This window comes from Mauremys reevesii, linkage group 9, assembly GCF_016161935.1.
Source record: "Mauremys reevesii isolate NIE-2019 linkage group 9, ASM1616193v1, whole genome shotgun sequence".
NCBI classification, from domain to species: domain Eukaryota; kingdom Metazoa; phylum Chordata; order Testudines; family Geoemydidae; genus Mauremys; species Mauremys reevesii.
This window is the reverse complement of record NC_052631.1, coordinates 77,013,872-77,038,128: the sequence shown is the minus strand read 5'-3', so window position 1 is coordinate 77,038,128 and position 24,257 is coordinate 77,013,872. Positions and strand designations below refer to the sequence as shown.

At 45.7% G+C, this 24,257-nt stretch overlaps 1 protein-coding gene and 1 long non-coding RNA gene across 6 annotated transcripts in view; one reads left to right on the top strand and one right to left on the bottom strand.

The window, feature by feature from the left end:
* BRWD3 (bromodomain and WD repeat domain containing 3) overlaps positions 1 to 5,289 on the bottom strand; it is an 89,088-nt gene extending 83,799 nt beyond the window's left edge. For all 5 annotated transcript variants that reach the window (XR_005584655.1, XM_039488407.1, XM_039488409.1 and 2 more), the window contains exons 1-4: positions 5,081 to 5,289; positions 4,933 to 4,991; positions 4,769 to 4,798; positions 4,388 to 4,447 (exon numbers count right to left, since the gene is read on the bottom strand). Coding sequence is in view for 4 of the 5 variants with exons in the window: in XM_039488407.1 (XP_039344341.1) it covers positions 4,388 to 4,447; positions 4,769 to 4,798; positions 4,933 to 4,991; positions 5,081 to 5,117 (186 nt within the window). In the remaining variant the exon portion in view is untranslated. The remainder of the gene's footprint in view (positions 1 to 4,387; positions 4,448 to 4,768; positions 4,799 to 4,932; positions 4,992 to 5,080) is intronic.
* Positions 4,898 to 24,257, top strand: part of LOC120371935 — a 66,424-nt gene continuing 47,064 nt past the window's right edge. Inside the window, exons 1-2 of the long non-coding RNA XR_005584656.1 lie at positions 4,898 to 4,980; positions 5,279 to 5,423. This is a non-coding gene — a long non-coding RNA (uncharacterized LOC120371935). The remainder of the gene's footprint in view (positions 4,981 to 5,278; positions 5,424 to 24,257) is intronic.

Below are 24,257 nucleotides of genomic sequence, written 5' to 3'. Positions count from 1 at the left end.
GAGTAATACACATACACACTTGGCCAGAAATCTCTACAGTTTTTTGTTCAGCAAGTATGTTTAAAATTCTTGCTTGCCCTTAAGCACATTTTAAATGACTTCTTATGTCCCATATTATCTGACATTTAAGTACCAGACCAGGTCCAAACAGAATAGAAATACAGAGAAAGTTTCACAGTTCAGAAGATTTTGGATAGAACACAGAAGTTTGAGCAGATTGGAGGCAAGAATTAACCAGAGTTCTCTTATCCCTGTTAATTATATTCTTATTGTTAATTATACAGAATCAGAGGGCAACTTTTTTCTAAAATTTAACAAAGAAAACCCTGTTTTTAAAAATGTACTTTTAAAAATTGCTTATGAATACCATTAAAAACAAAATTATAAACAGAGAGAAAGTCTACAAAGCAGGTTTTTAAGATATATCCCTGGTCATGTCCCAAAAGCCAAATATTTAGTCAGACTGTATAATACACTGAGTTTGTTAAAACCTGTTGAATTCAAGCTCCTGACTATCATTTAGGAGAAAAGTTTCTTTTGTAAAAGATGTAAAACAACCCATTCTCTATTCAAATTCTGCAGCAAGAACAGGGAAATCAAGACTTGATAGTCATTTTTTTTTTAAGATTTGGAAAAGACGGAAAAAAATAAAGAAAAAATAAAAGAGGCCTCTGTTTATACACTACAGGAGCAAGCAAAAGTTCTTCCTTTGCAATTCACCTATCTGCCTTCTCTATATTGTCAATATTGGCATCAGCATGAAGGAGCAGTGATGCTGCAACCTCTTAAAGAGAAGTTTGTAACTCAGGGCTTGGCTACACTTACAAATTTGCAGCGCTGCAGCAGGGTGTGAAAACAAACCCTCTCCAGCGCTGCAAATTGCGGCGCTGCAAAGCGCCAGTGTGGTCAAAGCCCCAGCGCTGGGAGCGCGGCTCCCAGCGCTGTCCGTTATTCCCCAAAGGGAGGTGGAGTACGGACAGCGCTGGGAGAGCTCTCTCCCAGCGCTGGCGCTTCGACTACACTTAGCGCTTCAAAGCACTATCGTGACAGCGCTTTGAAGTGCTAAGTGTAGCTACAGCCTCAGTGTGAAAGTGATCGGTAAGGAGTAATAAACAGTCTTTATCCCTGAGGGAGCAGCAGTGGGAGCTGATGTTCTGAGCACAGGACTGCCCACATGCTCAGGGTTTAACTGATTGCCATATTTGGGGTCGGGAAGGAATTTTCCTCCAGGGCAGATTGGCAGAGGCCTTGGAGGTTTTTCGCCTTCCTCTGCAGCATGGGGCAGGGGTCACTTGCTGGAGGATTCTCTGCAGCTTGAGGTCTTCAAACCACAATTTGAGGACTTCAATAACTCAGACATAGGTTAGAGGTTTGTTATTGAAGTGGATGGGTGAGATTCTGTGGCCTGCATTGTGCAGGAGGTCAGATTAGATGATCATAATGGTCCCTTCTGACCTTAAAGTCTATGAGTGGTAACTGCATCGCCAAGATCCCCAGTTACATTTCCAAGAAAGACTATTACAATGAATTTCACTGTGACCTGGGCACCTCATGATGGTGGCACTGTTCTGCACAATACCTTCAAATGTCTGATTCCCCCCATAACACTTGAGGCCAGACAAGTAGTCCAAATATACATAGTCACGTACATTCAAGAATCCAGACATCAAGTATATCAAACCCTGAATAATGATGGCTGGAGAAAAGCCACTCCTCCAACATCCTCAGATGAGATAAAGCTTTATTCTGGGAACTGATAGAAAAGGCTAGCAGGAAAGAAAATGAACAACATGAAGGCAGCCATAACAGAGAGCTACAAACACACAATATTTAATTTATACTCCTTTACTCTACCATAACCCACCTTAACTAGTTACGTAATATTAACACAAAATGCAAATGAGGGAAATTTCCTGCCTGTTTTAAAGTCAGAAAGCAAAACCTTTTAATTATCTATTAAAATATAGAAATCACAACCATTTGCAAACAATTCCAAAACCTTGTTTTTTCTCAGCTTTTTTTCCCCACCTGACTTTTATGGTCTTCATTTTACTGGTACAAGGTTAAAGTTTTAAAGAATTTTATGTGGCCTCAAAAAATGCCATTAGATGAACAAACAAGGTAATCCAGAGGTGCCCCAATGTACTCCAGAAAGTGTGGATGGATTTAATAATATAAAGAACAAAAATGCAAAGATTAATGTTACTGTTGAAGCAAATGCCATATATGCCTGAAATCAGATTCAGTCTCCCCTACTGTTAGAGTTCATTTCAGGTCACAGATATAATCGCAGAGCAAACATGAAATAACCTAGCAGCTAGATATTTGGTTCCCTAGAAAAAAAATATTACACTGAAGTTTTATTCACCACAGTACTTACTCCCTTCCCTTTCTTTCAGTTTAAATATCAGGCCGGACTACCATATGACAGAGGTTAGATGGAGCATGATATTCTCCTTCAACTCTCCATAGCTTAGGGAAAAGAAAAACCACAAGGTATGGATGCCGCAAGTCCCCTCTGTAAGGGGGACTTCCCATTTTTAAGTTTAATTTCAAAGTTACTATTCCAGGGGACACTGTCACATGAAAAACTTATTATTCAGTCAATAACAATGTAGTAAAGTTTGAGTAATACCATGTCACCCTTCCACACAATCATTATAATTTGTGGGGTGGAGAGGGAAACAGGTGCTTCAGTTTCTGACAGACAGGCAGGGCAAGTCAAGATCATATACGTGCAAAATATGGGTGTTGTGAAAATTAATACAAATGATTTAATGTCATTCTGAACTGTAAAGTCCTATACTGATGCCAAGCTTTATTGTATGTAACTCCTGGTAACTTTAAAAGCGCGGGGCTGGGAGAGGGGGGATATGTACAATCCAAAGACAATGAAAACCAACTCATTTCTTCCAGTCTTTGCTGCTTCCATACAGAACCACCACAACTTCATATACTGTCAGCAGGAATTGCAGATGCCCGCGACCTCTTAAAATTAGACTTTGAGTGTCTCCAGGGGCCTAAAGCCCAAGTACTTCATCTGCAGTCAACAGGGGCTTCAGGTGCCACCCCCTCTGAAGATCAGGCCCACAGAGCCTCCAGGGGCCTAAAGGCCATATGTAGCTTCACTGCAGAGGGGAGCCAACTTCTCTAGAAACGAGTCACTCTCTCTGACTGCCTTGTGTCTCTGCACATGGAATCTCTGGACTTGCTAACTATAATATGAAACATTTCATATTTTTACTACATATTCCTGAAACATTTAAGTGACCTTGTGCAGGATTTATTGTTTAAATAAGGCAGTCAATTACATCAGTGTGGTGTGATGGATTGAACATAGGCCAGGAACCCTTGAATCATAATACTGTCTCTGTCCAGTGACTTCCTGTGTGTCACTTAAACAATCAACCTGCCTTTCAGTTCCCCTCTTGCAAACTGTGGGTGCTTGTGTCTTACTTCACAGGGAACATTCTGAGGATGTTAAAAAGCTATTGCAGTATCTTATGTTGTAAACTCTCTTTGCCTTACCAGTAACATTGGATTTCAGGGAAGTTCTTTCAGTTTTAATAATCTATTTTCTTGTTACAATATTTTGTTTACATTTGGCATTTCCTCTCATCTGGAACAAGAGCAACCAATGCAGAGTGTCATTTGTTGATTGATGGTTTCATATTCAAGTTCTTAGTGTTGCCTGTGATGGCTGGGTTTCCAGCACTGCAGGGGAATGTTTACTTGTTTTTAAATGGAGGAAAAAAAACTATTTACATTGAATTTTTTTTTTAAAGTGGAAATATCACTGTAGCTGGTAGGTTTCCCAAAAGGTTTATTTAGACCCCATTTAAAGGTGACAGTGTGTTAGTGCTTTGAAATCCTAGAAGGCCAAAGAAGTGTGGCTGGTATTGTCATCATAGATGAGGAGGGGCCCACAGCTCACAGGGTTATTACTCAGCCGCAGTAAGTGACCCTTGGGCTCCAGCTGTCCCCCCGGCTGCCCGCAGCCCCGCACTGTGCCAGGGCCATGGTGTCCTCCCCACTCCCCCACGCAGAAACACTGGCCCTGTCCTCAATTCCCGTATTTTGGAGCTTCAGCCAATCAGAAGGCAGCTTCCATTCCCAAACACGGAACTACAGCTTGTTAAGCGTTGTGCCATTCGCCAGGCTCCCCCCCAGTTCTTTCTCGTGCCCTCAGATAACCCTCCACAACAGGCACCTCGCTCGCAGCCTCCCGCACACACGCGCCGGGGGCAGTAACTCCCCCCTCGGCCCCCCAGTGACCGGCGAGGCGGCCGCCCCCCGCCCCACCCCTGGGCTCAGCGCTCACCCCACGGTGGGGAGCGGCAGCCGGGCGGGGGAACTTACGGGGAAGTTGGAGCGAAACTTCACTCACCAGATCCTCGAAGCGCCTCCGGTGCTCCTTGCCCTGCCAGTCCAGGCGGCGGGGGATCAGCTGCGGCAGGGGACGGGGCAGTCAGCGCAGGCACGGCCTCTCCCGCACCTCCCCCGGCCCCCTTCCCAGCCAGCCCTGCCCCGCGCCCCGGCTGCTCCACGGCCCGGCCCCAGGCGAGGGGGGCCGGGAGGGGGCTGATCCTTACCCCGCTCCTAGGCCCTGCCCACCCCCGCGCGGGTAGCACCTGGAGAGGCGCCCGCCGCAGGGCACCCCCCGACCCCTCCCCGCTGCCGCCCGAAGGGTCCCCAGGAGCCGCAGGGGGGCCCGCTGCGGAGCCGGGCGACTCTCACCTGCCCGCCCGCCCCAGCCCGTAGCCCCTACCTGGTGCGCCTCCAGCTCCTCCACCAGCACCTGGGGAGAGACACAAAGGACGTGAGTCCGGCACCCAGCGAGCGAGCGAGCGGCGGCTCCGCCGCCCAAGCCCGTCCCCCCGCTGGCCCCGGCGGCGGGGCCGGGCCGGCCGGAGCCCCGCGCTGGCCGCTCACCTGGGCGGATTTCCTGCAGGGTCCGGACTGCAGGAACCGGGCGATCAGGTAGTAGAGCTCTGCGGAGAAGAAGGGGACGCGGTTACAAGGGGGACACCCGTCAGGGAGCGCCGCCCGCCGCCCGCCGCCCCCCGCCAGCGATACCCACCGGCTTCCAGCTGGGTCGGGGCGGCCGCTGTCGCCATCCTCCTCCAGAGGCCCGAGGGGGGGACAGGGGCGGATCGTACCCGGGGGCAGCCGCTCCTACTGCGGCCGGTCCCCCATGGAGCAGCTCCGGTGCGTGTCCGCCGCGCTCGTCGCTGTCTCGCTCGCTCTCGGGTTCATTGCATCTCGTTTCGCCCCATAGATATCCCGGCCCGAGGCAGCGGCCGAGCAGGGTGTAGCGCTGCCGCCCGCCGCTAGGGGGCGGCCGCCCAGGCAGGTGAACGTCCAAGCGGAAGGAAGGACGGACGGACTCGGGGGACGTGCTGGGACAGCGGCACGACGCTCTGGTACGAGTATTCCGGAAACTCGGTGATGCTGCGGCCCTGTGCGGCTTCCGGGTCTGCGTCCTGCGCGCTGTGACCCGGTCCCTCCCTCCCCCCCGCGGGGGGGAGGGGGGGGGCGCGCCATTGTAAGCCCTGGCACACAGCGCCCCCTGCCCGCCGGCTGACGCGCTGCCCGGACGGCCGTCCTCGCGCTGGGCCTCCCCGACCGCGCCCAGCCAGGAGATCGGGCTGAGCCGGCCCCAGCGCAGCCTGACCGAGCTGCCAGTGAAACCGGTTCGGAATCCTGGGGCCGGCTGCACCCAGGGGAGGCGGATGCCTTCAAACATGGCAGGCCCGTAGGGTCAGAGGCGGTGCCTGCCCAGCGGGGGCTCTAAGCAGGACCACTCCCCCCCCCATAGGCTTTAAAGCGAGAAGGAGCCACCCTGTTCATCTGTCTGCAGCAGGCCCATAACCTCTGCCTGATCATCCACCATTTATTGTAGTGCAATCCAGCCAGTGACCTAATTGTATTATTTCCCCGGGCCAGGCAATCCATCAACACAGCACTTATGTACACGTGTTAAAAAGCCCACATTAACTAAGGTGAATGGTATTTTGGGGAGTAGTACTAATGGGCGGGAGGGAGGGAGCTGAGCTGCCTGGGTCCTAAGCAATTGTTTAGTCTGCTTATGCCTAATGTCATTTCTGCTTAAATTAAAGGTGCCTTCCGTTTTGATCTGCATGTCTTTCCCCATGGTTAAAATACAGTGTTTTGATAGGAAATGACCTTTACACACACAAACACACACTTCTAAGTTTTAAGGAAGTTCATTTATCCCTTTTTGAGCTATGTTTTACATATCTGTATGAATACCTGTTTATCTCTAAGCATTTTACAAAGTATGTATAATATTTTAAGCACCTCTAGTGTAAGAGGCAGGTATTTCAAGCACTGGGGTACAGAAATGTGATTACAGAAGTACATTACAGTCCTGCTGCCCACACAAGGAAGTAGTTAAGAAAGAGTGAGGCCAAGAACAGACCTTACTCAGCCCTTAACATATAAGACTGAAATTCAGTTATTGTTCTACTTTACTATTATGTGAATTAGAGGTGGGAAAAGTATTAGGTCATCTAGTCTAGGCAACCCGAAAAGAGGTAAAGCTTAGCTGCAATGGTAACAGCAGTCCAAAGTCATATGGATTTTATGGAGGTGATGCCTGTTTTTGTATGTAGTGTTGTAGGTGTGTTGGTCCCAAGATATGAGAGAGACAAGGTGGGTGAGGTAATATAATTTATTAGACCAACTTCTGTTGGCAAGAGATACAAGTTTTTGAGCTTACACGCTTGTCTCTCTCACCAACAGAAGTTGGTCCAATAAAAGATATTACCTCACCCACCTTGTCATGCTTATTTTTGTTGTTTGACTGGTTACCAAATAGTTGCTACTGATAAGCAGGGCTTTGAAGACAATGTCTGATCATTTGATAGCATGAATACAGCAGCCATTTGGAAATAAGTATTAATTTTAAAAAATAATATGCATTGTTCATGATTCGAAGTTTTCTTAAACTAAGATACACAACAATGTGCATGTTAGTGTTTTCTAATGACATATAAATAACTTAAATAGACCTATAAATAATACCAGTATATGTTTGTAGTGATTTACTCTCTACTATAACTGTTAAATAAAGGTATTCAAGCCACAATGTTCAAATTTGGGAGCCTGTAGATAGGTACCTAAATAAATGGTCTGATCGTCAGAAGTGCTGTGCACTCATTTTTCCCATTGGACTAAGTAGGACCTGGACCTGCAAGTGTTCAGCTGTTCTGAAGTTCAGACCAGCCTCAGTCCTGCAGTCAGCTCAATGTGGGCTAACCCGTGAAGTCAATGAGATTCCATGTAGGCGCCAGGGTCCACCTACCCTCATCCAGTTCCAGGATCAGGGCCACACTTAGGCTACCTTTAGTCACTCAAGTAAAAATAATTTGCCCTCAGTGTTCAAGAAAACAGACATTATTGTTAAATTGCATTTTTTTTAAAAAAGGCTTGCAACCATCAGAGGAAGAAGGGTGCAATAGCAACCAACTTAAAGATCCTCAAGGACAACTGATAATTTCTCATAGGAAACATGGCTTGGCAAAGCTTCAGAAAATGACTTTGCCATACCAAAAGATGTCAAAACCTGATAGCTTTATATTTTAAAGGGGTTGCCAAAATGTATCGTTCTGTCAGATAAAATGACAGCTATTCACTACAGATCCTCTATATTTTTGTGGGAACATCTTAGTCCTACCTTCTCTTTACTTGTTTCTTCATGCGTAAGTCAATAACCCTTTACTTCTTTATTAATAATTCTTATTTTGAAGTTGTATTTTGACATATTTGGCATTCTGTAGCAGTATCTGTTTAACAATGCTTTGAATGGCTGCTTTGGCATCAGAGAAGTTGCCATTCAAGCTGAAAAAATAACAACACATGGCTCTAGTACACAAGTAGCTGAATCCCAGTGTTCTGTCTCAGCATGGCTGAAACATGAGAAACAATGTAATTGTTTCTGCTTTCATTAGATTTATGCAGAGTTTTAAAACTTTTGTGAAGTACAGTTTCAAAGCCCTCAGTGCTGTTATTTCAGAGATGCAGTGTCATAGGTTTATTCCCCACTTTGAACTCTAGCGTTCACAAGATGGGGACCTGTGTGGACTCCTCTAAACTAAATCCTAGTTTAGATCTGGTAAACGCTGCCACCAGCCAAGTTTTTAGTGTCTGGCACACTCCCTGTTCCCCCAACTTTCCCTGGGGAACACAGATCCAAACTCCTTGAATCTCAACACAAAGGGAAATAATCTATTCCCCTCCCACCTTCTTCCCCCCTCCCCTAGCCGTTGGGAGAGATCACCACAGATTCAAACTCCTTGAATCAAAACAAAGAGGGATTCACTTTTCCCCCCTCCCCTTCCCCTGAAAATCCAAACAAGGGAAGAAATCAATCAAGTTCTAAAAAGAAAAGATTTTATTAAAGGAAGAAAAAAAAGTACACTATCTCTGTATTACCAGGATGCAAAAATACAGGGTCTAACTTATAAACCTGGAGAGGCTTCCCCCTCTCCCCCGCCTCCTTTCTCAGAATAATCAAAGTAACAGCAAACAGAAATAAAGATATTTCTTCAGCAAACACACAATTGCAAATGTAGAAATCAATTATAAGACTAAACCGCCTTCTAATACTCACTATACTGAATAGGAGAAAATACTTCAGGAAACCTTGGAGAACTTGAAGAATATGTCTGGCCTCTCTTAAATCCAAAGAGAGAACAGCAATCCAAACAAAGGACACAGACAAAGCCTTCCCTCCACATAGATTTGAAATTATCTTGTCCCTTGATTGGTCCTCTGGTCAGGTGTTCATCAGGTTACTGAGCTTGTTAACCCTTTACAGGTAAAAGAGACTTTAGCCCTTAACTATCTGTTTATGACATGCAGTCTGGCCTACATTAATTTTTTCCTGTTAAGTTTTCAGATGACTTCAGTATTATCTGACCTAGTTTCAGCAATAGTCCATTGGGAAGGAATCAGACTTATGGCATTTGGTTGCTCTGCACAGTTCACACTCCAAGCTGGTTCGTTTTCTATGAGACATTTTAACATAGTAGTTCCATGTTGTTACAGCATCTTGAATTAACTGGTTGATGGGTAGGCATAGTCTTTTATATACATGGTAGTATAGAAATTGCTAATGCTGCGGGTTTAAAATAGCCAAGAAGCTTCCAGCCCTTGATAGCAGATATGAAATAGTGGCTGGATAAAGCATCATTACTGACAGAGATGCAAGCTGTGCACAAACAGGCCGAACTGTAAATATCAGATTTGATGTTTGTGTCCAACATTATCTCCTCTCTGTAACTTTTTTTCCCCAATATTTCCCCAAAAACTCTTGAAAGTCACCATACCTGCACTTGTGAGAGAGAGAGTGCAGTTCTGTTAAATTAGTTCTCAACGTAGGAGACAAGAAAACTAATGAAGAACCATGTTGTGTTATTCTGGAGCTATGCGTCAGTGGTGAAGAACATAAGTAATATTTCTCTCGCCCCCAGCATTAATAGTTATGGGCATATTCTTTCACAGATGTCAGAAATTTGATTGAACAAAAACTAAGAAGAGATTTTATAATATGATTTGAGAATACTCTGCAATATAACAAATCCCTTGTCTTCCAAAGTTGAATATAGATCCATATCATGTGCAAATATCTCACCAAGAGCATTGTGTAGCACCATGTCCTTTCATGGCCCAGGCCTTCTTCTAAGTGTTAACAGTCACCCAGCATATTTCATTTGGAAAATGACAGGTTTCCTTGGCAACCATTTGATTGATGTGTCAGTCTTAATATATCTCTGCATGCCTGTCCTGCACTTACTTCGCCATGGCAATTGTAACATACGCTGAAACTGCACCACCACAACAGAGAGTGGCTTTGCCATTTCTGTATTTAGCTTTGGCAGAATTATTTTCATAGGGTCTATTCTAAAGCCCACTGAATCTTTCCATTAACTTCAGTGGGCTTTAGACTGAAAGCCTAATACAGGTTGAAAAAATTCCCACGCTTGGCACACCTTTCTATTGCTCATATGCTTCCCACACATTCAAAATGGAGGTCTCTTGCCAAATGCTGCATGATTTCACAGGATTCCTAGTCACTGTACTCACAAACCTGCCATATGACAGCTCTATATAGTATTCCCTAATGTTCAGATTTAATAATTCATCAGCAAGAAAGAAAGCATCACCTTAATACTCACATGACTGTTTGTTAATTCATGTTCACGGAGTACAGATATTTGGAACATGGCACTATGTATACAAATCAAATAAAAATCGATCATTAGTCATGTCCCTACTGGCAGCTGCATAGCTCCGCCCTTGGCCAGCCTCCAATCCAAGAGATTATTGTTGCGTATACTACTGCTGGGCAGCCTCCCGCCCTTGGAATCTTTTCTTTCATGTGTCAGGTTCTAAGCTACTATATCTTCACATTGCTCCCATTCTGCCAGTCACCTTCTAGTACCCCTCTAGTTATGAGGCCCTTGACTGTGAACAGTGCTGCTTTGCACATGCCCATGGATCTCATCCTAAGTGGTCTTTGCTTTCTGGTGAGTGATGCCTGCTTGCAAGTTTGTCCCTCGAGCACTGTTTCGTCACCACCACCACCCCGCATCTCCCCAGGCATACTAAAATCATTATTCCACTAATGGTTCCTACCTGCAGCTCCATGACCCACTTCTTTCTGGCGCCTCCTCATCCAAGAAACACCACTTTTGGAGGACCAGGGAGTCTCTTAGCCACAGCAAGGTGCTATGCCAGTGTCCACTTACGCAAATTGCTCCACATCCAAATTTTATTATACAAATGGACTAATGAGGGAAGCAGTATGGAAGGATAAAGAAGAACATGAACCTTAATTAGCATGATAATTTTTGCTACTAAGCAAGAGAGCAAAATTGGCAAAGAGGAGGGGGAGATTGAAAGAAGTTAGCTGAAGTTTACCTCTCCCGGTTTTCATTACATTCTCCTTGATTTTATTTTTCTTTACATCTTTTCAGTTGTAAAGTAGGTGTTTGGGGTACCACATTTGAAAGGAGGAGAGATGGAATGTTGGAATCAGTTGATTCTTTAGCAACTGGAAAGAGATGGGGAAAATTGAAGCAGTGCAGTGATATCTGCAGGATCATTTTGATAAGGGGAGAAAAAGGTCATAGAAAGCCATGTAGCACCATGTGACCAAGTCTAACAACTATATCCTCCCTTCTCCCCCTCCCCCATTTTTGTGATAATGGGGGGCCTCAACAGTTGTTTGATCCCAGGATTACATACTATGGAAATCAAATGGAAGGAGTATGGGGAAAACTTTATTTGCCAGGTTTGTTAATGTTTTTAAATAGCAAGAAGAGGAAGACAGCCCTGGATTTATACATCTTTCTGTGCCTTAGCTATAAAGCCTGACTCAAAGAGGTCTACCCAGCATCCTTGCCGCTCCTTTATAATTATAGATTGCTAGTGTACCGTATTTAAAGGATATCTCCCATTCATACACAATTGCTTCTCTCTGGTCATCTCCTTTTAAATACAGGTTCACATCTCCACAAACCCTACAACAGATCAAAGCCAACTTTCTTATGCCAATGTAAAATAGTTGAGTCACTGCTAACATACCTAGTTAATCTCTATACTCGAGAGTCTCAGTCATTATCCCTCTAAGATGATGCTAAGAGAGCATGGATCTTTTACCAGACACAGGGTACGTCTACACTACGGGATTATTCCGAATTTACATAAACCGGTTTAACAAAACAGATTGTATAAAATCGAGTGTGCGCGGCCACACTAAACACATTAAATCGGTGGTGTGCGTCCACGGTCCGAGGCTAGCGTCGATTTCTGAAGCATTGCACTGTGGGTAGCTATTCCGTAGCTATCCCATAGTTCCCGCAGCCTCCCCCCCACGTTTGAATTTCCGGGTTGAGATCCCAGTGCCTGATGCGGCAAAAATCATTGTCGCAGGTGGTTCTGGGTAAATGTCGTCAGTCACTCCTTCCGCTGGGAAAGCAACGGCAGACAAGCATTTCATGCCTTTTTTTCCCTGGATTGCCCTGGAAGATGCCATAGCATGGCAATCATGGAGCCTGTTTCGCCTTTTGTGACTGTCACCGTATGTGTACTAGATGCCGCTCACAGAGGCGATTCAGCAGTGCTACACAGCTGCATGCTTTTGCTTTTGCATGATAGCAGAGATGGTTATCAGCCATATTGTACCATCTACCATACCATAAATTGGTAATAAGGTGGGCATGGCTACCAGTCCTTTTGCACTGTTCCATTTGCTGCTGTCATAAGTGCCCCTGGCTGCTCTTAGCCCAGGGGCGCAAAAGCCAAAATTGGGAATGACTCCCTGAGTCAATCCCTCCTTTTTGGTATTTAAAAATAGAATCAGTCCTGCCTAGAATATGGGCAAGTGTACTAGAGAACCACTGTATCAGAGAACCAGAGAGCACAGCTGCTCTGTGTCAGATCCTGCATAGATTATGAGCTGTATGCTATTCACAGGGGGTGCTCCTGCAACAACCCCACCTGTTCATTCCATTCTTCCCCAGCCTTCCTGGGCTACCATAGCATTGTCCCCCCACTTGTGTGATGAAGTAATAAAGAATGCAGGAATACTTGTTAGTGAGAAATGAGTGGAAGGCAGCCTCCAGTTGCTATGATAGTCCAGATAGGACATTAAGGAGTGTGGAGGAGAGGAGCCCAGCATCCTGCTGCTAGTCCAGGGGCAATTGAATCTTTTCTTTACACATGAAGGGTGGGGGCTGATGAAGCTCAGCCCCCTGTTGCTATGATGATGATGGTTATCAGCCATATTGTACCATCTACCAGGAAAAATTAGGACCAGGCGCCCTTGATTGACCTAACAGATGCTGGTCATCATGGTTACCAGTCCTTTTGCACTGCCCCATGTGCCAATAGGCTGATGACGAGGACAGATACCAGTCGTATTGTACCATCAGCCAGCCATAGCGTGGGGGGAGCAAGGATGTTGGTGTTGAGTGCTGCACCATCGCGTCTATCTGCAGCATTCAGTAAAGATAGGGTGACATGTAAAAGAGTCAAGAGAGGATTGTTTTCCCTTTCACTTCTGGGGGTGGTGGGGGGTGCGTAAATTGACTAGCTATGCCCTGACCCACCGCGGACACTGTTTTTGACCCTAGAAGCATTTGGAGCTCAGCCAAGAATGCAAATGCTTTTCAAAGACTGCAAGAACTGTGGGATAGCTTGAGTCTTCCAGTCCATGAGCGTCCATTTGATTCTTTGGCTTTCCGTTACGCTTGCCACGCAGCAGTGCGCTGAGTCCCTGCTATGGCATCTGTCTGGAGATATTTAAAAAATGATTTTGAATTTCGTCTTCTGTAACGGAGCGCTGATAGAACAGATTTGCCTGCCCTTACAGCGATCACGTCCGCATGGTCCATGCGGGAGCTCTTTCTTTATTTTGATTTTTAATTGCATCACCACCCGTGCTGATCGGAGCTCCACGCTGGGCAAACAGGAAATATTCAAAAGTTCGCGGGGCTTTTCCTGTCTACCTGGCCACTGCATCCGAGTTCAGATTGCTGTCCAGAGCGATCAGTGGTGCACTGTGGGATACCGCCCAGAGGCCAATACCGTCGATCTGCGGCCACACTAACCCCAATCCGATATGTTAATACCGATATTAGCCCTACTCCTCTCATTAGGGAGGAGTACAGAAACCGGTTTAAAGAGCCCTTTATACCGATATAAAGGGCCTCTTAGTGTGGACGGTTGTGGCGTTAAATCGGTTTTACGCGCCTAAAACCGGTTTAAACGCGTAGTGTAGACCAGGCTTCTGTTCATGGTTTATAGTAATCTCCCAGGTAAACACAATGTAGGAATGGTAGGTAATGAAGCTTTACACATGAACTGAAATTATATTACTATGAAAGAGGAGAGCTGGTTGATATTGATGTAGGTCTCAAGTTGATTTATGATGTTTCCATGTGTTATATGTATGTGCATTTTCTCATATAGCTACGTGTTAATGAGTTCTCTTTGCTTTTGCTCACTTCATCTTTGATCTCCTTCTGTCACGGATGTAATTAAACATCCTTCCCCAACATACCTTGTCTCCATATATTAGTGGTATGTCAAATAAAAAATATTTAGGGGGTGGGAAGAAAAACTCCCTCATAATTCTCTCATTACACCATTTACTGTGTAAACTCAACAGGCCCATCTTCAAAATACAAGTGCCTTGTCATCATACTTAATACAGCTTGACCAGTCAAAGCCTAAGGCTTTATCTACACTACCACTTTTGTCAGTAAAACTTTTGTTGGTCATGGTTGTGAAAAAAATACCCTCCTGACCCGACATAAGTGTCGCTGGCAAAAGTGCTGGTGTGGACAGTGCTATGTCAGCAGGAGAGACTCTCCTGCTGACATAGCTAACACCACTTGTTGTGGGTGGTTTAATTATGCTGGCAGGAGAGCTCTCTCCTGCCGGCAAAGAGCGGCTACACGGGAGACCTCACAGCAATGCAGCTGTAGCAGTACAGCTCTGCTGCTGGAAGTCTGTAGTGTAGACATAGCCTAGGAAGGAAGGACGCTAGAGCCAGAAGAGAGATTGGAAGTCTGGCTGGCTGAAGGATAGGGTTGATGCTGGACAGCAGGTGGTAGTGTGAATGGCAGAGGATAGTGTGGTCTGAAATGGCACTGCCGATGAGGGAGAAGAGGAAATGGCTCTGTAGCTGGAATAGAGGCAGTGATGTGTATGTGTTGCTGTGTGAGAGAGCTCTTGCTCATATCTGGTCCTGAACTATAAGTATCTCCATCTAACCCAGTGCTGGGTAACCTGCGACCCATCAGGGTAATCCGCTGGTGGGCCGCGAGACAGTTTGTTTACATTGACAATCCACAGGCATGGCTTCCCGCAGCTCACAGTGGCCGCGGTTCGCCGTTCCTGGTCAGTGGGAGCTGCAGGAAGCAGTGGCCAGCCCACACCACTTCCCGCAACTCCCATTGGCCGGGAACGGCGAACTGCAGCCACTGGGAGCTGCGGGCAGCCATACCTGCAGGATGGTCTGTCTAAAATATTGTAGAATTCCACTGTAATATCTAAGACCAACTTTTCAAGTCTAATTGACATCACCGTATATTTCAGATGATTGTCTTTGCTCAAAACATGCCGACCAGATCAGGACTGAAGTTCATTGATAGTGCTATGAGGGGGAGTTGGCACAGCATTAAAGCCGAGCCATTTTTCAGTGGCCAAAACAAATTTGTTTGGGTTGAACAAAAAGTTTCAAACATCATTTCAAAATGACATTTTTTAAACAAAATGTAGATTAAAAAAAGTTGACATTTCTAAAAAAAAAAAAAAAGTCGTCATTTTTTTTTCAACCACAACTATTCACCGAATTCAACCTGAACTTACAAATACTTTAGATTCCTTGAAAAAATGCATTTTTTGGCAAATTTACTATTAGCCAAAATAAATTTGCCCAGCTATGCATGGCACCAACATGCACTGTACTTGTGTCTAGTCAGTAACATCAATTTCTTGCCTTAATATGCTCTAAAAATAACATTCTTCCAGAAAATAGTGTTTTTGAAAGATATAAGGATATGTTTTGTCATGTGACTGAAGGTCTAGGGCTATATCCTGTTCAGATCAGCTCTGAGAGGAGAAATGAATCAAAACAAATGCTATTGTCTAGAGTAGAATTGAATAGGCATGCTAGGGAGAAGATTTGCCTCCATCCTTAAATATATGCAAATGAGTATATGTCTGGATCTGGATTTGCCTTGACTCTTAGATATATACAAATAGGTATATGTGTCCATGTGAAGTTTAAAGGCTACAGAATTTATACAACATAAGCAGTTTTTAATGCTTTTATACTTTCACCGTCATATTGTACATGTCTACCTTGCATATCACATACCTAGCAAATACATCTCTACCCCGATATAACGCAACCCGATATAACACGAAGGCGGCACACGAGCTGATTTTCAGTGGCACTCACACTGCCTGGGTCCTGGCCACCAGTCCGGAGGGCTCTGCATTTTAATTTAATTTTAAATGAAGCTTCTGAAACATTTTGAAACCTTATTTACTTTACATATAACAATTGTTTAGTTATATATTATAGACTTCTAGAAAGGGACCTTCTAAAAAGGTTAAAATGCATTACTGGCATGCAAAACCATAAATTAGAGTGAATAAATGAAGACTCGGCACACCACTTCTGAAAGGCTGCTGACCCCTGTTTTATAACGTGCTGTCTTGGTGGCTATTAAGTAAGTAGTTGTGATATTCTAGAGAATCTTAGTTTGCATTTTTGCTATTTGTTTCAATTTGATACCATTTCATTTTACTCCTGTGCCATACAAATGTTCCTCTAGATGGTGCTCCATAATCAAGAATTACATTTAATACTATCCCATTCTAAAGACTCCCGAGAAATAGTCTTAGTCAAGAAGACAGTCTCCTTTGTCTCTAAATTCTGTATTATAATAATTCTATCTGTACTGCAATTTACCGACTTCTGATTCAGTAAAATAGAAATACATTATTTATTGCTCTTGCAAATCTTAAAACGTATGCACCATAACACAAAATGCCATCTGTGTGGAATAATATCATCTGATCCGCTGTGGACTGATCCATATCTCATATCTGTTATGGCAGCCATTAAGTGGTGTGAGCTGTTCAGTGTCCTGTTGAGCTGCTAGATGGTATGTATGTCATTGATTTAATATTGATAATTTTTATTTACAAAGGTCACAGATAATGAAATTCTCTCTCTAAATATGTAATACACACACGTGTAGGTGCAAGTGTTTACATTGGATGTAGTGTATAAGAAAACAAGTAATTCTAACAACAGTGGTAATGTGTGTCCATATATGTACACGCAGATATAGAAATATATATTAGAGACCAAGATAAATAATTTTACCATTTAATTAATATATGTATCACAACATTGCTGAGACAAAATGTATACAGGGAAACTCACAAGTTATTCAGTTCTTTTCAAACTAGGAAATAGCAGAATATGTCCTAACTGACTGTCTAATATTCATTATTTTTGGTATTAGAATTCTCCTTTTACACATCCATGTTTAAGGGCCTGATCCATCGTCAGGAGTCTTTCCATTGACTTCAGTGAGTTTTGGATTGGGCCCTGAATGTTCACACATCCTCTAGTTCATGGGTTCTCAACCTTTTTCTTGCTGAGGCCCCCTCAACATGCTATAAAAATGCCGGGGCCCAGTGGGGGCAGGAGGGGGAACTTGGGGCTCCAGGCCAGGGGGGAACTTTGGGCATAGGCATAGTTTTACTTCTAGTTGGGGGTGGGGGTAAGGGCTGGCAGGGATCAACCCAGCTCCGCACAGCGGGGTCCAGGGAGGGAGCGCCACCTCCACCCTCCGACTCACTCAGGAGGCCACCGAGCCTGTCTGGGCTGTGGGGGGACACAGCCCAAAAAATATAACTCAGAGGGGCCTCAGTTCAAAAAGTTTGAAAACCACTCAGGGTGCAGGGAGGGGGTAGCTAGGGGCTGTGTGTGGGCACGGGGGTAGCTCAGGGTACAGGAGAGAGGTAACTAGGGGCTGTGTGCAGGCAGGGGTAGCTCAGGGTGCAGGGAGGGAGTAGCTAGGGGCTGTGTATGGGTGGGGGGTGCTCCCAGTGTGGCTTCCACCTTTCAGCTTCAGCCCGCCGCTGCTCCTGGCTTGGGGAGGGAGGTTTGCCAGCTTCAGCCCCACCTTCAGCTTGGGGGGGGGCATTGGCGTCAGCCCCGAGCTGCTCCCAGCTTCAGCACTGGGGCTCGGGGCACTGGGTTTCAGCCACAGGGCTCTGCAGCCCCCCGAAAGGGCTCTTGGACCCCTAGGGGGCCGTGGATCCCCAGTTGAGACCCGCTGCTCTAGTTAGCTAAGACATTTCTTCTCATGCGAATTGCTACCATTATTCTTTAGCTCCAATTCTAGGAAGTTGACAGTGCCCAGAAGGACGCTCACTCCTAGAAACAGTAATGACATTTCCTTGATAAGGTACTTCGACAGCTGCAAACCTTAAAAAAGTGGATCCCTTTTTAAAGGCTAATCCGGTGTACCCTCAACTTCCACTGCAGTAAATAGGAGCTGAAGGCACTCAGTACCTTTTAGGACTGGATCGTTAGCACCTGAATATGTGACTCAGAGTATCTCTGTAGCAATGTCGCTGTATTTACAAATCTTACTTTAATTTTAATAGAATTATGGATCTAGCTCAGGAGTCGGCAACCTTTCAGAAGTGGTGTCCCAAGTCTTCATTTATTCACTCTGATTTAAGGTTTCACATGCCAGTAATACATTTTAACATTTTTAGAAGGTCTATTTCTATAAGTCTATAATATATAACTAAACCATTGTTGTATGTAAAGTAAATAAGGTTTTTAAACTGTTTAAGAAGCTTCATTTAAAATTAAATTAAAATGCAGAGCCCCCTGGACCGGTGGCCAGGACCTGGGCAGTGTGAATGCCGCTGAAAATCAGCTCGGGTGCCACTTTCGGCACGCGTGCTATAGGTTGCCTAACCCTGATCTAGCTAATAGTTATGTTGTGCTAAATATTGCCTGTTTTTTTTCTCTTTCTTAGATTAAGTGTTGAAGATTTTTAAAAATCCTTTAGTTTTTGTGTATCATCTGTACCAGAATGATACAATCAGCTATTTTTGTTAAGGTGCCCAGGGGCTAGGGTGACCAGATGTCCCGATTTTATAGGGACAGTCACGATTTTTGGGTCTTTTTCTTAGATAGGCTCCTATTACCCCCCACCCTGTCCCGATTTTTCACACTTGCCATCTGGTCACCCTACCAGGAGCCTTCATGATTGGCTGTCTAAAATGGTGTTATAATGGGTACCTAAAAGTGTGTTACCTTCATTTACTGAAATAAAATGATGCACCTGCCATACCCTCTCCTTTTTCCCATTCACTTGTTAGCTTATTGAACCAACCATAATAGTTGGCTGTAATGTTAGCTTATTGAAAGAGCCTTTAATAAGCATTACTTTTATATGTTCTCCTCCTCCACCTCCATGCTGGATCTCCTACAGTCTGGCTCCTGCCTGCTGCACACCGTAAACTGCTCTCACCAAGGTTTCTGACATGCTCCTCTTAGCCAAATCTCAGTGCCTCTCCTTCAACCTCATTCTCCTGGATGTCTCTGCTGCTTTTAACACTGTCAATCACTTCCTCTCCCTCATGGCATTGTCCTCTCCAGGTTCTCCTTCTACCCCTCTGTTCACTCCTTCAGCATCTCCTTGGAGGGTCCTTTTCCACCCATTTTTGTGAGGGTTCCACACAGAGTGACCAGACAGCAAATGAGAAAAATCGGCATGGGGTGGGGGGTAATAGGAGCCTATATAAGAAAAAGACCCTAAAATCGAGACATCTGGTCACCCTAGTTCCACAGAGCTCTGTTCTTGGGGCCTTTTTCTTTTCTCCTTCTGCAGTCTCTCTTTGGATGATTTCATCTGTTCACTATAGCCCATAAGGCCAGTCAGCTAGTTGCTATCTTGTATAATGTGTTTTCTTCATTGGTTTGGTTGATTATATCGTTATTTTCTTGGGTTTTGTTTATGCTGAATTTCAGTATATGTTACTCATAATAGTTGGCTGTAATGCAAGGAACCTACAGGGCTGTATCCTGTATGATTAGCTAGAGTAAGTTAGCATAAGTGTTTTTAACCTTGGCATAGATAAATGGCATACCGGTTACCCCTTTTGACTTTGGGGAACTGAGTGGGGAACCAAACAAGGAACTGAATGTGTTTACCATAAGTCTGGAACAGACCGGTAACCGCAGGGTACACCACAGAACATGGAAGTCATGATTTAGGCCAAAGGTAACAGTTTCAGGGATGAGATAATTGATGTTAATACGTATGAATACATGTCATAATATGTTAACCTATGGAGTAAGTGTACCCGAAGATTTATCTGGGTGAGGAAACAGGATTTGGGCATGGTAGGTTGGGCCCTGATTAAGGCAGGGCCAGGACCCTATAAGAGGGTAAACAACCATGCAGAGGATCGATCTTTCCTAGCGTCTATCAAGCTATCAACTCAGCTTTGCAGTATAGCTTAGCTACTCAACACTCGAGCCTGATCCCTACCAACTTGGGAAGCCTGGACCATTGAATTCATCAGGCATGCCAGAGATGAGGCTGGTCCTCTATCTCCCACTACCAGGTCTTCAGGGAAGGATTTGAGTATGTTAGTTAAGGTAGTCTTTTAGAATAGAAATGTTAGCACCCTGGGCCATAGAATTGTATTACTGCTTTTTGACTCTGTGTTTTATATCTTTGATTATTCTTTCATTCATTTTAATAAAGATCTTAACATTTCGGTATTGTCCTCAGTATAAGTGTCCTTGCCACATAACCTGAAGGTCCTCTCATGACATTGAACTCTCTGAGTTTTCTAACCCTGTAGCCTGAAATGGGACAAGAACCTAAGTATCTTTTGGTCAGATCATTGGCAAGCCGTAATAAACTAGTCCATAAATTCAGGTCAACATCACACAGTTTTAGCTACCATCTCTTTGTTCCTTATTTAACTCTCACCATCCAATCCTGCATCCCAAAGTGTCTCGCATCTCAGATTGTCTCTCTGACATTTGGCTGCCCCTCTGGCAAGTTAAAATTAACAGGGCCAAAACTGCATTCCTGATCTGTTCTCCAAACCCCTCTCTTCTCCACCCTTTGTCACTGTTCTTCATTAATCTGACCCCCCCCCCCCAATCCCTATCCCCATGTTAAGTCCAAATTTCTTGTCCTTGCTACAACTCCTATCCTGGGATGATCCTGGAGTGGCACAGCAATGCAGCAGCATCCTGTGCTTATGGGATACAGTCTAGCTTTAAGAAAGGCATTATCAGCTCCTTTCAATGAACCCAACCTCTCACCACAGACTTTTATTAGTAACAGGCTTTTGCTTAATTCATAGGTGGTTGAGTAAAATTTTGTCTGCACATCTAGAACTTCCATCCAGTAATTTGAATGAACCTCAGAGATATGGTGGGAAATGAGCAGTGCAGATAGAGAACATCAGAAATATGAGGACTCTGTCTGTGGAGGAGGGCTGTGGTGGTATAGATTGCAGCACAGATGATTCTTTGCTTCCCCCTGCTCTGACACAGTGTCCATCTCATCAGACAGGCTACCAAGGGTCTAGTTCAGTAGTGCCCAACCTTATTACACAGGAGGGCCACATAAATATAAGCAGGGGCGGCTCTATGTTTTTTGCCGCCCCAAACACGGCAGGCAGACGGCTTTCGGCGGTGCGCTTGCGGGCGGTCCGCCGGTCACGCGGATTCAGCGGCGCGCCTGCAGGAGGTTCACCAGTGCCATGCTATCAGCGTCCCTGCCGCCGAATTGCCGCTGAAGCCGCAGGACCAGCAGACCTCCCGTAGGCGTGCCGCCAAAAGCCGCCTGCCTGCCACCCTCACGGCAACCGGCAGGCTGCCCCCTGCGGCTTGCTGCCCCAGGCACGCACTTGGTGTGCTGGTGCCTGGAGCCACCCCTGAATATAAGCACAACCTTGTATGGGCCAAACAGATTCGACATATTTTAATAAGATTTAAAGTCACCTATATTGATTTATATTTTAAGTTCAGCTTATTTTGTATGTATTTAGATAGGTTGTTTCTATGTTCAGTATTGTCTGTTTACAGACTTGTGTAAATTAAAATGATATAAACATGATGACAAAATGCTAATAAATCAGCCATTAGTGTATTATGTTGAAGCAGGCCACGGGCCTCATGAAATGCTCTGGTGGACTGTGTATGGTCCACGGGCTGTAGGTTGGGCACCCCTGGTCTAGTTGATATTATCTGTCAAGTAGTTAGCTAACTGAGGCCTGGTCCACACTAGGACTTTAATTCGAATTTAGCAGCGTTAATTCGAATTAACCGTGCACCCGTCCACACCAGGAAGCCATTTAATTCGACCTAGAGGGCTCTTTAGTTCGAATTCGGTACTCCACCCCGACGAGGGGAGTAGCGCTAAATTCGACATGGCTATGTCGAATTAGGCTAGGTGTGGATGCAAATCGAACTTACTAGCTCCGGGAGATATCCCACAGTGCACCACTCTGTTGACGCTCTGGACAGCAGTCCGAGCTGAGATGTTCTGATCAGCCATACAAGAAAAGCACCGGGAAAATTTGAATTCCTTTTCCTGTCTGGCCAGTTTGAATCTCATTTCCTGTGTGGACATCGTGGCGAGCTCAGCAGCACTGGCAGCGATGCAGAGCTCTCCAGCAGAGGAGTCCATGCAATCTCAGAGTAGAAAGAGGGCCCCAGCATGGACTGACCGGGAAGTCTTGGATCTGATCGCTGTGTGGGGCGATGAGTCTGTGCTTTCGGAGCTGCACTCCAAAAAACGGAATGCAAAGACCTACGAGAAGGTCTCCAAAGCCATGACACTCAGAGGATACAGCCGGCATGCAACGCAGTGCCGCGTGAAAATCAAGGACCTGAGACAAGGCTACCAAAAAATCAAAGCGGCAAACGGATGCTCCGGAGCCCAGCCCCAGACATGCCGCTTCTACGAGGCACTGCATTCCATTCTCGGTGGGTCTGCCACCACTGCCCCACCAGTGACCGTGGACTCTGAGGATGGAATAGTGTCGAGGGGCAGTTTCTCGCCGATGGGGAAGATGAGGAAGGGTTTGTGGAGGACGAGGCAGGCGACAGCGCTTACAATACTGCTTTCCCCGACAGCCAGGATCTCTTCATCACCCTCACAGAGATCCCCTACCAACCCTCCCTGGCTGTTAACCCGGACTCCGAATCAGGGGAAGGATCAGTCGGTAAGTGCTATAAACATGTAAACATTTATTTTTTAACAAAACAGGAATAAAAACTATATAAAAAGAAGGTCTATGCATATAGGGATCGAACAGTAATCCTCCTGGGACAGTTCTACGAAGCTCTCTGACAGGTACTCGAAAAGCCTCCGCAGGAGGTTCCTGGGGAGAGGTGCCTTGTTGGGTGCTCCGTGGAAGCACACTCTTCCGCGCCAGGCCATCAGGAGGTATAATGGGAGCATCGCCTCGACCAGCATGGCAGCATAGGGCCCTGGTCTGTGCAGGGATTCACGCAGCATTCGCTCTCTGTTTCTCCTGGAGACCCGCCTCAGGGTGATCTCGCTCGGCGACTGCTGCATCTAATTAGGGGAATTACTTTAATGTTACTATTGTGAATGCTTGACTTTTCCTTTGCATAACAATGACCGTCGTTTAACAGCCACGTGTTGTAGGCTGCAGAGGAAAAGCATACAGGGATCTTTCCCGGGGACAGCCGCGAGGGGCTGGAACAGGGTCAGACTTTATGCTTTCCAGATTGCCTGCAGCAGGAGGGCCCTGCTATCCATTAACTGTTAAGCAGCCTAAAGTTTACGGCTTACCAGGCCTGGCTGCTACACGGATTCTGCTGTCCTGCCCCGCTTGTCCGATCTCCAGTGCAAGACCCCAGGCAATGAAAGCGAATGCCTAAAATTCGAACTTGTCCTGAGAGCACATGAGATTAGGTGCCCTGTATGGTCTTGTTCACAGAAACTGAGTAGACTGTGTTCAGTGTTCACAAACATGTATCTTTGGAAGGAAATCACTTCCTTTTTCCCATCACACAGCTGCAGCTCTTTCCCGAACTGCCCTGGCATCCCCCTCACAGAGGCTGGCGCAGATTAGGCGGCGAAAGAAAAAGACTCGGGACGAGATGTTCGCTGAACTGATGGCCTGCTCCAGAGCCGAGGTGGCCCAGCAGAGCCAAAGGAGGGAGACCCTCTCTCAGCAGCAGCGCTCACACAGCGAACGGGAGGACAGGTGGCGGCAGGAAGACCAGCAGGCGACTCAAACGCTGCTTGGACTAATGAGGGAGCAAACGGACATGCTCCGGCGCCTTGTGGATGTTCTGCAGGACTGCAGGCAGGAGCAGAGAGCCCCCCTGAACTGTATCTGCAACCGCCCTCCCCCGCCACAAAGTCCTGTCCCCCCCTCACCCAAAATCACAAGAAGGAGGGGCGCTAGGGGCCGTGAAAACTGTCACTCCACCCCAGCAGAGCGCTCATGTACCAAACAGCTCTCATTCCCTAAAGTATGAGAATTGCTTCCCTTCCTGGCTCACCCGATCCCAAATCCCAGTTTCATCCCCCAACTGTGTAGTTGAGTATTAAAAACAGTTTGCTGTTCATTACTGTTTCCGTCATGTTTCTTTGCAGAAGACTTTGTGT